Below are 13,565 nucleotides of genomic sequence, written 5' to 3'. Positions count from 1 at the left end.
TAGGTGGACATTTAGATTGTTTAAAATGTTTTAATCCTTGACCAGTGCTGCAGTGAACACCCTTTCTAAATGCTTTTCATGAACATGTTAATTGTTTCTCTAGACTGTATACCTAAAAGCGGAACTGTTGGGCTATAAGGTATTCACATTTAAAATTTTAATAGATACTGCCAAAATTGCCCTCTAAAAAATATTTATCAATTTACACTGCCACCAACATGAATGAAATGACCTGGAGTTAGTGGATATTATGCCATCTCTTATTTTTGCAAATTTGATGGATAAAAAAATATTTTCATTGTTTTATTTTGCATTTCCCTAATCACTTGGTGAAGTTACCTGACATTTGGATGGAAGGTGCTAATTGATCTTTGTTTTTAAATTTTTTTCTCCCTCCAAAAAATTTCCTTGCCAAAATCAAAACATTACTATTTTTTTTCTCATTCATCATTTCAGCCAGCCAAGCCAGGGACTTGTTGTCAAAGATGCTAGTGATTGACCCAGCAAAAAGGATATCAGTGGACGATGCCTTACAGCATCCGTACATCAATGTGTGGTATGATCCTGCCGAAGTGGAGGCGGTAAGTCTTCGGCTTATTTTATTTTCCTTCCACAAACAAATCATAGTAACTGGGTGTTCCATGGTGTGAACTGAAGGAGAATTAGAATCCAAAAGAATACTCAAAGGACCTTCATAAAATTCCTAAGTCACAAAGCTATTACCTTCCCTAGTAAAAGTTATTTTCTTCAGCCTGTGTTTTGAGTTGTGTTTCTTTTTCAGGATTTCCTATGAGAGATGGTGATTTAGTCCAACAAACCTTGGCTGTCCATGAAACACTTCCATTAGTTTTTGTTAAATTGTTAACACCACCGGTGTCTCCTCCTTTATGTTTAATTATCAGCCTCTCCTGTTGCAAACTAAGTAACAGAAAACGTAAATAAGTCTCTTTGCCTCTATTCCGATAAGATGCCTGTCTTTAGTAAAGTGTGGTACTAACAACATTTAGATTATAAAGCTTTTACTAGGCCGTTGGTGCCTTTGTGAAGCCTTGCATAAATCAGATGAGAAAAATTGGGTATTCCAATAAGGACACTATTTCAGATTTGTTCTAAATTTCAGGTTGGTTCTTACTAGAGTCAGATATATTTCCATATTTTCCAACCAGATATAGTTTAAGAATCTTCTCAGAAGCATAACTCTTTTCAATTTTTAAATTATTTTTCAATCATTTGCTGTCTTCTCTTCAATCACTTTCTTATCTCTCTGCCTTTCTCCTTTTCTCTGTATGGAGCCAGGGCTGCTCAGGGCACAGGGCTATTGTTTTGCCCATGTGTGTCCTGTAGGCCTCCCAATAGGAATGTCCTCTTGTCCCTCTTTTTGTTTGTTTGTTTTCTTGTGAACTTCTTTATACCCCAAGATATTCTTGGCCCGGACAATTTTTGCATTGTTTTGACTTCTTTTCCTCTGCTTCATTGTGTGCTTGCCCATGTTAGAGATGCTAAATTCAAGGGTGACATTAATTCTCATCCCTTCACCCTCCACTGGAGAAGTGAGAGCTGACAGATGGGAGTGAGGATCAGGTAGAATCAAACTTTATAGACATAATATTCAAAAAGCGACTTTTCATAGTAACCCAGCTCTTAAACATTCAAAAGTTTCAGAGAAGACACTTCAGTAATAAATGACTCTTCCTGTGTGGAAACTGAGGTATAACAGTCTCTCATAATATTTTCTTAAGATCTGCTCTCTTAAGCAGTTTTACAACAATGCTGAAATTTTAATTTGATTTAAATTAATTTTTAGTCACTTGATTTTATTGTTACAAAATAAAATCTCCCAAATTAATTATTTATGAGTTTACTTCTAATGCACTTAAAATTAAAAATACTAATGTTCTTACAGCTAAAAACTAGAATCTCTTCCAGTCTCTCATTCTTGGGAAATACTTCAAAGAGGTTCCTGGGGTAGAATGAAATAATGAAATAAGTAAGAGAAAGTATGATGTATATGTATGTAAAAATTAAGCATAAGAATTTTTTCTCTGATTATTTTTGAGGTTATGCTGATAAAAATTTTAGACAAACATAAATTATTTGAAATTATTGCTCTTCACTTATTTTGATATTTCAAATCATGTGGCCTATGTATTTTTCCATATATCTAATGTAATGTGTATAATCTGTTTTTAATGGATTGTGACCTAGAGTTTAATTGGAGTCATAAAGTCTGCATTTGTAATTCACTTGTAATCATATTGCCTGTAAAAAAACAATTGCTTAGAATCTGTAACAATATATTAATGAGTAGTATCAATGGGTTTTTGGTTTGTTTTTTGTGTTATTTTTTTGTGGTACGCGGGCCTCTCACTGCTGTGGCCTCTCCCGTTGCGGAGCACAGGCTCCGAACGCGCAGGCCCAGCAGCCATGGCTCACGGGCCCAGCCGCTCCGCGGCATGTGGGATCCTCCCGGACCAGGGCACGAACCCGCGTCCCCTGCATCGGCAGGTGGACTCCCAACCACCGCGCCACCAGGGAAGCCCTATCAATGGATTTTAACTTAATTTTAACTTTTTATGAAAAATTCCTTTGAAGGATAGAAAGATAAAATTTCGGGTAACTTACATGGCTAGAACCTTTTTCTCAGCCATTTCAATATTGTCAAAATAAGTTTCTTTGGAAGAAAATAGAGTCAAGTAGAGAGTGATAAAGGAAAAACTGCAAGAGAATGTGATATCTTCAGGAAAAATAAAGAATAGAGAAATACTATGTGTACTAATCTGTTAACCATACTATAAGCTATCTTATCACGTTTCCAAAAGTTCCAAAGTACCAAAATGAAAAGAGGAGAGCATGAATGCTGTCATAACTGTAAGAGAGAAAATTATTCATGGAAAAATGAAGTTGAAAATGTCAAAAGTTGAATGTCAAGGTTAATATTCATCTATTTGTGTAATATTACATCAATTTTGAAGTTAGAACTGCTCAAATTATTAGCAAGTTCTTATTCAGATAATGTTCAGAGCAACAGAAGTATGTACCCTGAACACGAAGGCCACATTTCCTGTCAATGCTTTTTCATAAAACAATTGGGAGGTATTCTAATTCTGTTTCAGTATTCATCAAGGGGAGTATAATAGCATACACAAATGCAATTTATTGAGCTGTATGCAATGCTGCAGATATGGAAAGATGGGTTAGGTTAAAATTTCTGTTCTGCCACTTACTAGCTGACCTAGGTCAAGTTTCTTAACCTTTCCTCACTCAGTTTTCTTAACTAAGAATAGGAAACAATCATACATAGTGCATAGTGTTCTAAGAATTTAAAGAGGTAATGTACATAAAGTACTTCATACAGTAGAAGTACTTCATACAGCCAGTAGAAATCATAAATTACTATTCTTATAATCATTACTATTACTGTTATGACTTTTACATGCAAGTCTTTACTACTCTTTGATGTTAGGAAAGATATATTTGGTGAAAAAAGACCAGCTGGCCAAGAAACTATAGAAATACTCTATATTTTTAAAAATCACTAAAATTTATGTAGTTTCTGCAAGATTTTAAGATGTTCGTTCTTTTTTGGCTGATGTATACCCACTACTACCTTGCCAAGTATAAAAGAATACAGTGCCATTAATTTAAACCAAAATAAAGACAAATTACATTGTTCACAAATCCTCATTATAATTTATCTTTAATAAACTAGGGTATAGTCAGGGCTATTTGAGAGAATAAACTTGAACATATTCTCTGTGCTCTGTTGGAGGGAAATACAGAAACACTGAAGATCAGTTGCCTTGTTTCTTACCAGATTCTTGAGTTTAGAGACCCTGCTAGGATACAGGGTGGCTCTCACCCTGCAAACCCTGAGAGTAGGGGTATGAACACACTTTAGGAGGACTTTTGTGAACTGCAAGCTAAGGAGGAGTTGATTAACTACGTCTCAAGGAATATAAAACAGGAACTTAAGGAGAATATGAAATGTGACCACTTTTTAAAACATAGTTTTATGTTTTTCAAAAACTCCTGAGCACTCTATGAAAGCTCCTGAGTACAGAAGCCTTACTAAGAGCTTCTGTAGTTGTTCTGCATTGCTAGGGGTGGGAGAGGGCTATGGGGAGGGAGGGAGAGAGGAGGGGGACGAGATGTGCTCAGTCACCAAACCAAAGATATCAAAACTCAAAGTAATCATCATAAGGAAGCCAACTGAAAACCTACGGGGTTAGAGAAGGACATATCTTTATTTCTCAATTCATGATAAGAAGGAAGGCTCCAGACCTGACACTGGAACCATTGTCTAAGGTGGGACTGGTGCTGGGGTCCTGGCTCACAGCCAGTAGTGATCAGGTCCACTGTTGGAAGGCTCTCTCTCAGAGAGGCCCAGATCCAGTCCTAAATGATCAAAACATTACTCTGAGAATCTGGACAAAGGGGCAGGTTGAACCAGTCAGGCAGCTGGTATCTGAGAATTCTGTCCTCCAGTTGGCAAGCCCCAGGTATAATACTTGAGAGTGCAGAGGAGGGATGGCAGGCAACTTAGGACCTTCTGTATGGTGACTGAGTCAAAGTCACAGGAAGAATGCTAGAAGAGAGGCTTGGAACATGGGCCACAGCTGAGGATGAACTGGAGAGAGAGGCTGGGAATGTTCTGTTAGGAATACAAGTACACATGCCATCCACATAGAGACCAAGGGGAAATGGTATGACTAACCCAGTCAGTGTGGGTGGAGTGCGATTAAGGAAGCAAGGCCAGTGCTGAGTTTGTTTATTATTTCTTAACCAATTCAAGATTAATTTGGGAATTGGGACAAGACTGGGTGGGAATTTAATCTACCCACATAGACCTCGAGTTAAACAATCTGGTCTTTAGCTCTGCAGTGAGAGAATAACCTGGGAAACAGAATAACACTTACATGTATTAGTGCTGAAGTTCGATTAAAATAAGCACTTAGAAAATGTAAGCCGAGAATAGTCAGTACTGTTACATATTTACTGTCTGTTTACAACATAAGGTAATTAATAGAGCCTTAAATGTTTTATTGTTATTAATATATACTATTTCATTGCTTTAGGGATTATGTTATTTTTTGCTGACAGTGAAATAATTTATAGGAACAAGCTAAACTATTATAAGCTCTTTTATTGCAAGGCCATCATAGATTTCATGCCCTTTGAGCAGAGTTACACTCTGACATTATTTTAGTTATCTTTTTGTCTGCCTTTGTATCTTATTGGTCATTACCAAAGTGAGCACATGGAAGGGGTGACCAACCATCCAGGAAATATGCACTATTTTCAATTTTCTTGTGACATAGATATGTATATTTTACTGTTGTGTATGTCTGGAAATATGTTCAAGGTAAATCTTAAATGAGAGCTTAAAGATCATTGTAGAATGGTTTCATGCTGCAGTTCAGCCAATATCAACATTCAGAATATAAGCTTTACAACTGTGAACAGTGACAGGGACACAGGTTCATAAGCCATGATGAGGAGAGTAGAATAGGGCTAGGCGTGGGATCAGAAAACATTGAGAAGAGAATCAGAAGCCTGTGGTCAAAGTAGCAAAGGTTCCAGAGCTTGGTCTGAGCAATCCTGAGTGAGGGCTGGCTCTGTGAGATGTGGACAAATTACACAGGGCAGGCAGATAAGACCAGTTCAGGAGAGACATGTAGTCTAAAGTCTGAGGTCTGAGCAGATACCACCCTAGAAGGCATTTAAAGAGTGGCAAAGCTAAGAATATTTTCTGATTGCAATGCAAAAGTCAAGAGCAAATTCTCTTGGAACAACCCAGAGATTAGCGACAGTAGGAAGCCTAGAGAGAGAAGATGGTTTGTTGGAGCCCAGGGGTGGGTAGTGATGGCCTGTCCAGTGGGAGCTGGGTAATAGACACAGAGGAGATGCAGGTGTGTCTGGCAAGAGAAATGGGGAGAAATGGCCTGGCTTCTCCCCACTGTCCCCATCTTCTAGTGGTGTCTCCCTTCTCTTGGCTGAGACCAGCCCTAAACCAGCCGATAGGTGAGCCTTGGAAATGCAGCCTGCAGGCGCCAGCCTCTGAGATACAGAGCAAATAAAGGAAAGTTGAGGACTGTATCTGTGGGGAAAGAGGCCCAAGGCAGGCACTCATCTATTCATTCTTTCCTCATTTGCAGCTCTAAAACCCCTAAGTAAAATTAAAGTAACCGATGGTTAGGCTCACTTAATCTGGAGAGGAGAAGACTGGAGGTTGGAAGAGGTAGGTGCTCAGGGGCCACACTGGGTAATAGTGAAGTAAACATTATCCCCTTAGAAACTCCTAATATTTCATTTCCTCAAGTATCTTGTAGAAATCACAAGTACTATGCCAACCCGATAGTCTGGTCATGAGAGCATTTCTCATTGGGTTTGCAATCAATGTGTGTAGTTCTCCTTTTGTATGTTGGTGTCACTTTTTCAGTTGTTTGTTATGCTGTTGATGATGGCCTGTGGAGCCAATGCTGGACAACATGTGCATGGGGGAATGAGGGATTCAGCGATATGTTTTCCTTTAGGTTGCTTTCATTCCACTCTTCTGCTGCCAAGTAGGTAAAACACACGAAAAAAGACCTCTGTCATTCTTTCTTCTTACTCACCTCTTTGTTATTTCTTCCTTCTTTGTCTTTCCTTCTCTCCTTAGCCCTTTTTCTTTATCCAGCTCCTACAGAGCTAGTCACATATGTTTCGATTATTTATTAGCAGTTTGGTATTTTTCACTCTGTAAATATTTTTTTTTTTTTAACATCTTTATTGGGGTATAATTGCTTTACAATGGTGTGTTAGTTTCTGCTTTATAACAAAGTGAATCAGTCATACATAAACATATGTTCCCATATGTCTTCCCTGTTGCGTCTCCCTCCCTCCCACCCTCCCCATCCCACCCCTCCAGGCTGTCACAAAGCACCGAGCCAATATCCCTGTGCCATGCGGCTGCTTCCCACTAGCTATCTACCTTACTGCGTTTGTTAGTGTGTATATGCCCATGACTCTCTCTCGCCCTGTCACAGCTCACCCTTCCCCTTCCCCATAACCTCAAGTCCGTTCTCTAAGAGGTCTGCGTCTTTATTCCTGCTTTACCCCTAGGTTCTTCATGACATTTTTTTCTTAAATTCCATATATATGTGTTAGCATACGGTATTTGTCTTTTTCTTTCTGACTTACTTCACTCTGTATGACAGACTCTAGGTCTATCCACCTCATTACAAATAGCTCAATTTCGTTTCTTTTTATGGCTGAGTAATATTCCATTGTATATATGTGCCACATCTTCTTTATCCATTCATCCGATGACGGGCACTTAGGTTGTTTCCATCTCTGGGCTATTGTAAATAGAGCTGCAATGAACATTTTGGTACATGACTCTTTTTGAATTTTGGTTTTCTCAGGGTATATGCCCAGTAGTGGGATTGCTGGGTCATATGGTAGTTCTATTTGTAGTTTTTTAAGGAACCTCCATACTGTTCTCCATAGTGGCTGTACCAATTCACATTCCCACCAGCAGTGCAAGAGTGTTCCCTTTTGTCCACACCCTCTCCAGCATTTATTGTTTCTAGATTTTTTGATGATGGCCATTCTGACTGGTGTGAGATGATATCTCATTGTAGTTTTGATTTGCATTTCTCTAATGATTAATGATGTTGAGCATTCTTTCATGTGTTTGTTGGCAGTCTGTATATCTTCTTTGGAGAAATGTCTATTTAGGTCTTCTGCCCATTTTTGGATTGGGTTGTTTGTTTTCTTGTTATTGAGCTGCATGAGCTGCTTGTAAATTTTGGAGATTAATCCTTTGTCGGTTGCTTCATTTGCAAATATTTTCTCCCATTCTGAGGGTTGTCTTTTGGTCTTGTTTACGGTTTCCTTTGCTGTGCAAAAGCTTTGAAGTTTCATTAGGTCCCATTTGTTTATTTTTGTTTTTATTTCCATTACTCTAGGAGGTGGGTCAGAAAGGATCTTGCTTTGATTTATGTCATAGAGTGTTCTGCCTATGTTTTCCTCTAAGAGTTTGATAGTTTCTGGCCTTACATTTAGGTCTTTAATCCATTTTGAGCTTATTTTTGTGTATGGTGTTAGGGAGTGATCTAATCTCATACTTTTACATGTACCTGTCCAGTTTTCCCAGCACCACCTATTGAAGAGGCTGTCCTTTCTCCACTGTACATTACTGCCACCTTTATCAAAGATAAGGTGTCCATATGTGCATGGGTTTATCTCTGGGTTTTCTATCCTGTTCCATTGATCTATCTTTCTGTTTTTGTGCCAGTACCATACCGTCTTGATGACTGTAGCTTTGTAGTATAGTCTGAAGTCAGGGAGCCTGATTCCTCCAGTTCCTTCTTTCGTTCTCAAGATTGCTTTGGCTATTCGGGGTCTTTTGTGTTTCCATACAAATTGTGAAAGTTTTTGTTCTAGTTCTGTGAAAAATGCCAGTGGTAGTTTGATAGGGATTGCATTGAATCTATAGATTGCTTTGGGTAGTAGAGTCATTTTCACAATGTTGATTCTTCCAATCCAAGAACATGGTATATCTCTCCATCTATTTATATCATCTTTAATTTCTTTCATCAGTGTCTTATAATTTTCTGCATACAGGTCTTTTGTCTCCTTAGGTAGGTTTATTCCTAGATATTTTATTCTTTTTGTTGCAATGGTAAATGGGAGTGTTTTCTTGATTTCACTTTCAGATTTTTCATCATTAGTATATAGGAATGCCAGAGATTTCTGTGCATTAATTTTGTATCCTGCCACTTTACCAAATTCATTGATTAGCTCTAGTAGTTTTCTGGTAGCATCTTTAGGGTTCTCTATGTATAGGATCATGTCATCTGCAAACAGTGACAGCTTTACTTCTTCTTTTCCAATTTGCATTCCTTTTATTTCCTTTTCTTCTCTGATTGCTGTGGCTAAAACTTCCAAAACAATGTTGAATAATAGTGGTGAGAGTGGGCAACCTTGTCTTGTTCCTGATCTTAGTGGAAATGCTTTCAGTTTTTCACCATTGAGGATGATGTTTGCTGTGGGCTTGTCATATATGGCCTTTATTATGTTGAGGAAAGTTCCCTCTATGCCTACTTTCTGCAGGGTTTTTATCATAAATGGGTGTTGAATTTTGTCAAAAGCTTTCTCTGCATCTATTGAGATGATCATATGGTTTTTCTCCTTCAGTTTGTTAATATGGTTTATCACATTGATAGATTTGCGTATATTGAAGAATCCTTGCATTCCTGGAATAAACCCCACTTGATCATGGTGTATGATCCTTTTAATGTGCTGTTGGATTCTGTTTGCTAGTATTTTGTTGAGGATTTTTGCATCTATGTTCATCAGTGATATTGGCCTGTAGTTTTCTTTCCTTGTGACATCCTTTTCTGGTTTTGGTATCAAGGTGATGGTGGCCTCGTAGAAGGAGTTAGGGAGTGGTCCTCCCTCTGCTATATTTTGGAAGAGTTTGAGAAGGATAGGTGTTAGCTCTTCTCTAAATGTTTGATAGAATTCGCCTGTGAAGCCATCTGGTCCTGGGCTTTTCTTTGTTGGAAGATTTTTAATCACAGTTTCAATTTCAGTGCTTGTGATTGGTCTGTTCATATTTTCTATTTCTTCCTGATTCAGTCTTGGCAGGTTGTGCATTTCTAAGAATTTGTCCATTTCTTCCAGATTGTCCATTTTATTGGCATAGAGTTGCTTGTAGTAATCTCTCATGATCTCTTTTATCTCTGCAGTGTCAGTTGTTACCTCTCCTTTTTCATTTCTAATTCTATTGATTTGAGTCTTCTCCCTTTTTTTCTTGATGAGTCTGGCTAGTGGTTTATCTATTTTGTTTATCTTCTCAAAGAACCAGCTTTTAGTTTTATTGATCTTTGCTATTGTTTCCTTCATTTCTTTTTCATTTATTTCTGATCTGATCTTTATGATTTCTTTCCTTCTGCTAGCTTTGGGGTTTTTTTGTTCTTCTTTCTCTAATTGCTTGAGGTGCAAGGTTAGGTTGTTTATTCGAGATGTTTCCTGCTTCTTAAGGTGGGCTTGTATTGCTATAAACTTCCCCCTTAGAACTGCTTTTGCTGCATCCCACAGGTTTTGGGTCGTTGTGTCTCCATTGTCATTTGTTTCTAGGTATTTTTTGATTTCCTCTTTGATTTCTTCAGTGATCTCTTCATTATTAAGTAGTGTATTGTTTAGCCTCCATGTGTTTGTATTTTTTACAGATATTTTCCTGTAATTGATATCTAGTCTCATGGCGTTGTGGTCAGAAAAGATACTTGATACAATTTCAATTTTCTTAAATTTACCAAGGCTTGATTTGTGACCTAAGATATGATCTATCCTGGAGAATGTTCCATGAGCACTTGAGAAAAATGTGTATTCTGTTGTTTTTGGATGGAGTGTCCTATAAATATCAATTAAGTCCATCTTGTTTAATGTATCATTTAAAGCTTGTGTTTCCTTATTTATTTTCATTTTGGATGATCTGTCCATGGGTGAAAGTGGGGTGTTTAAGTCCCCTACTATGAATGTGTTACTGTCGATTTCCCCTTTTATGGCTGTTAGTATTTGCCTTATGTATTGAGGTGCTCCTATGTTGGGTGCATAAATATTTACAATTGTTATATCTTCTTCTTGGATCGATCCCTTGATCATTATGTAGTGTCCTTCTTTGTCTCTTTTAATAGTCCTTATTTTAAAGTCTATTTTGTCTGATATGAGAATTGCTACTCCAGCTTTCTTTTGGCTTCCATTTGCATGGAATATCTTTTTCCATCCCCTTACTTTCAGTCTGTATGTGTCTCTAGGTCTGAAGTGGGTCTCTTGTAGACAGCATATATAAGGGTCTTGTTTTTGTATCCATTCAGCTAATCTGTGTCTTTTGGTGGGAGCATTTAGTCCATTTACATTTAAGGTAATTATCGATATGTATGTTCCTATTCCCATTTTCTAAATTGTTTTGGGTTCGTTATTATAGGTCTTTTCCTTCTCTTGTGTTTCTTGCCTAGAGAAGATCCTTTAGCATTTGTTGTAAAGCTGGTTTGGTGGTGCTGAACTCTCTCAGCTTTTGCTTGTCTGTAAAGGTTTTAATTTCTCCATCAAATCTGAATGAGATCCTTGCTGGGTAGAGTAGTCTTGGCTGCATGTTTTTCTCCTTCATCACTTTCAGTATGTCCTGCCACTCCCTTCTGGCTTGTAGGGTTTCTGCTGAGAGATCAGCTGTTAACCTTATGGGGATTCCCTTATGTGTTATTTGTTGTTTTTCCCTTGCTGCTTTTAATATGCTTTCTTTGTATTTAATTTTTGACAGTTTGATTAATATGTGTCTTGGCGTATTTCTCCTTGTATTTATCTTGTATGGGACTCTCTGTGCTTCCTGGACTTGATTAACTATTTCCTTTCCCATATTAGGGAAGTTTTCAACTATAATCTCTTCAAATATTTTCTCAGTCCCTTTCTTTTTCTCTTCTTCTTCTGGAACCCCTATAATTCGAATGTTGGTGCGTTTAATGTTGTCCCAGAGGTCTCTGAGACTGTCCTCAGTTCTTTTCATTCTTTTTTCTTTATTCTGCTCTGCAGTAGTTATTTCCACTATTTTATCTTCCAGGTCACTTATCCGTTCTTCTGCCTCAGTTATTCTGCTATTGATCCCATCTAGAGTACTTTTAATTTCATTTATTGTGTTGTTCATCGTTGCTTGTTTCATCTTTAGTTCTTCTAGGTCCTTGTTAACTGATTCTTGCATTTTGTCCAATCTATTGTCCATTCTATCTCCAAGATTTCGGATCAACCTTACTATCATTATTCTGAATTCTCTTTCAGGTAGACTGCCTATTTCCTCTTCATTTGTTAGGTCTGGTGCATTTTTATCTTGCTCCTTTATCTGCTGTGTGTTTTTCTGTCTTCTCATTTTGCTTATCTTACTGTGTTTGGGGTCTCCTTTTTGCAGGCTGCAGGTTTGTGGTTCCTCCTGTTTTTGATGTCTGTCTCTAGTGGCTAAGGTTGGTTCAGTGGGTTGTGTAGGCTTCCTGGTGGAGGGGGCTAGTGCCTGTGTTGTGGTGGATGAGGCTGGATCTTGTCTCTCTAGTGGGCAGGTTCACGTCTGGTGGTGTGTTTGGGGGTGTCTGTGGCCTTATTATGATTTTAGGCAGCCTCTCTGCTAATGGGTGGGGTTGTGTTCCTGTTTTGCTAGTTGTTTGGCATAGGTTTTCCAGCACTGTGGCTTGCTGGTCGTTGAGTGAAGCTGGGTGCTGGTGTTAAGATGGAGGTCTCTGGGAGATTTTCGCCGTTTGATATTATGTGGAGCTGGGAGGTCTCTTGTTGATCAGTGTCCTGCAGTTGGCTGTCCTACCTCAGAGGCAGAGCCCTGCCTCCTGGCTGGAGCACCAAAAGCTTTTCATCCACAGGCTCAGGATAAAAGGGAGAAAAAGTAGAGGGAATTAGTAGAAGTATGAGGAAAGAAAGAAGGAAAGGAGGGTAGGAAGGAAGGAAGAAAGAAAGAAGCAAAGAAGGAAAGAAGGCAAGAAGGAAAGAAAGGAGGGAGGGAGGAAGGAAGGAAGGAAGGAGGGAAAGAAGGAAAAAAGACAGAAAGAAAGAAGATACAGTAAAAATAAAATACAGTATAATAAAGTTATTGAATTAAAAACTTCTTATTTAGAAAAAAAAAAAAAAAGGGACGGAAAGAACCTAGGACAAATGTTGCAAGCAAAGCTATACAGACAAAATCTTACACAGAAGCATACACATACACCCTCACTAAAAGAGGTAAATGGGGAAAAATCCTAAATCTTGCTGTCAGATACCACCTCCTCAATTTGGGATGATTCGTTGTCTAAAGGAGGGAAGGAAGGACGGAAAGAAAGAAAGAAAGAACGAAGGTAAAGTATAATAAGGTTATTAAAATTAATTATTAAGAAAAAAAATTAAAAAAAAAAAAAACATGGACGGATAGAACCCTAGGACAAATGGTGGAAGCAAGACTATACAGACAAGATCTCACACAGAAGCATACACATACACATTCACAAAAAGAGGAAAGGGGAAAAAATCATAGATCTTGCTCCTAAAGTCCACTTCCTTAATTTGGGATGATTGGTTGTCTATTCAGGTATTCCACAGATGCAGGGTACATCAAGTTGATTGTGGAGCTTTAATCCGCTGTTTCTGAGGCTGCTGGGAGGGATTTCCCTTTCTCTTCTTTGTTCTCACAGCTCCCAGGGCTAAGCTTTGGATTTGGCCTTGCCACTGCGTGTAGATCGCTGGAGGGCGTCTGTTTTTTGCTCAGACAGGATGGGGTTAAAAGAGCCGCTGATTGGGGGCTCTGGCGCACTCAGGCCGGCGGGGACGGAGGGGCACAGAGTGCGGGGCGGGCCTGCGGTGGCAAAGGCCGGCGTGACTTTGCACCAGCCTGAGGCGCGCTGTGCGCTCTCCCGGGGAAGTTGTCCCTGGATCCCGGGAACCCGGCAGTGGCGGGCTGCACAGGCTCCGCGGAAGAGGGGTGTGGAGAGTGACCTGTGCTCGCACACAGGCCCCTTGGTGGCGGCAGCAGCAGCCTTAACGTCTCCCGCCCG

At 39.0% G+C, this 13,565-nt stretch overlaps 1 protein-coding gene across 13 annotated transcripts in view; it reads left to right on the top strand.

Annotated features, from left to right (window-relative positions):
* Positions 1-13,565, top strand: part of MAPK10 (mitogen-activated protein kinase 10) — a 361,784-nt gene that overhangs the window by 307,221 nt on the left and 40,998 nt on the right. For all 13 annotated transcript variants that reach the window (XM_060299612.1, XM_060299611.1, XM_060299614.1 and 10 more), the window contains one exon: positions 457-581. In XM_060299612.1, the coding sequence (XP_060155595.1) occupies positions 457-581 (125 nt within the window). The remainder of the gene's footprint in view (positions 1-456; positions 582-13,565) is intronic.

The sequence above is a fragment of the Globicephala melas genome, chromosome 5 (assembly GCF_963455315.2).
Source record: "Globicephala melas chromosome 5, mGloMel1.2, whole genome shotgun sequence".
NCBI lineage: Eukaryota > Metazoa > Chordata > Mammalia > Artiodactyla > Delphinidae > Globicephala > Globicephala melas.
This window is presented reverse-complemented; position numbering and strand designations above follow the sequence as displayed.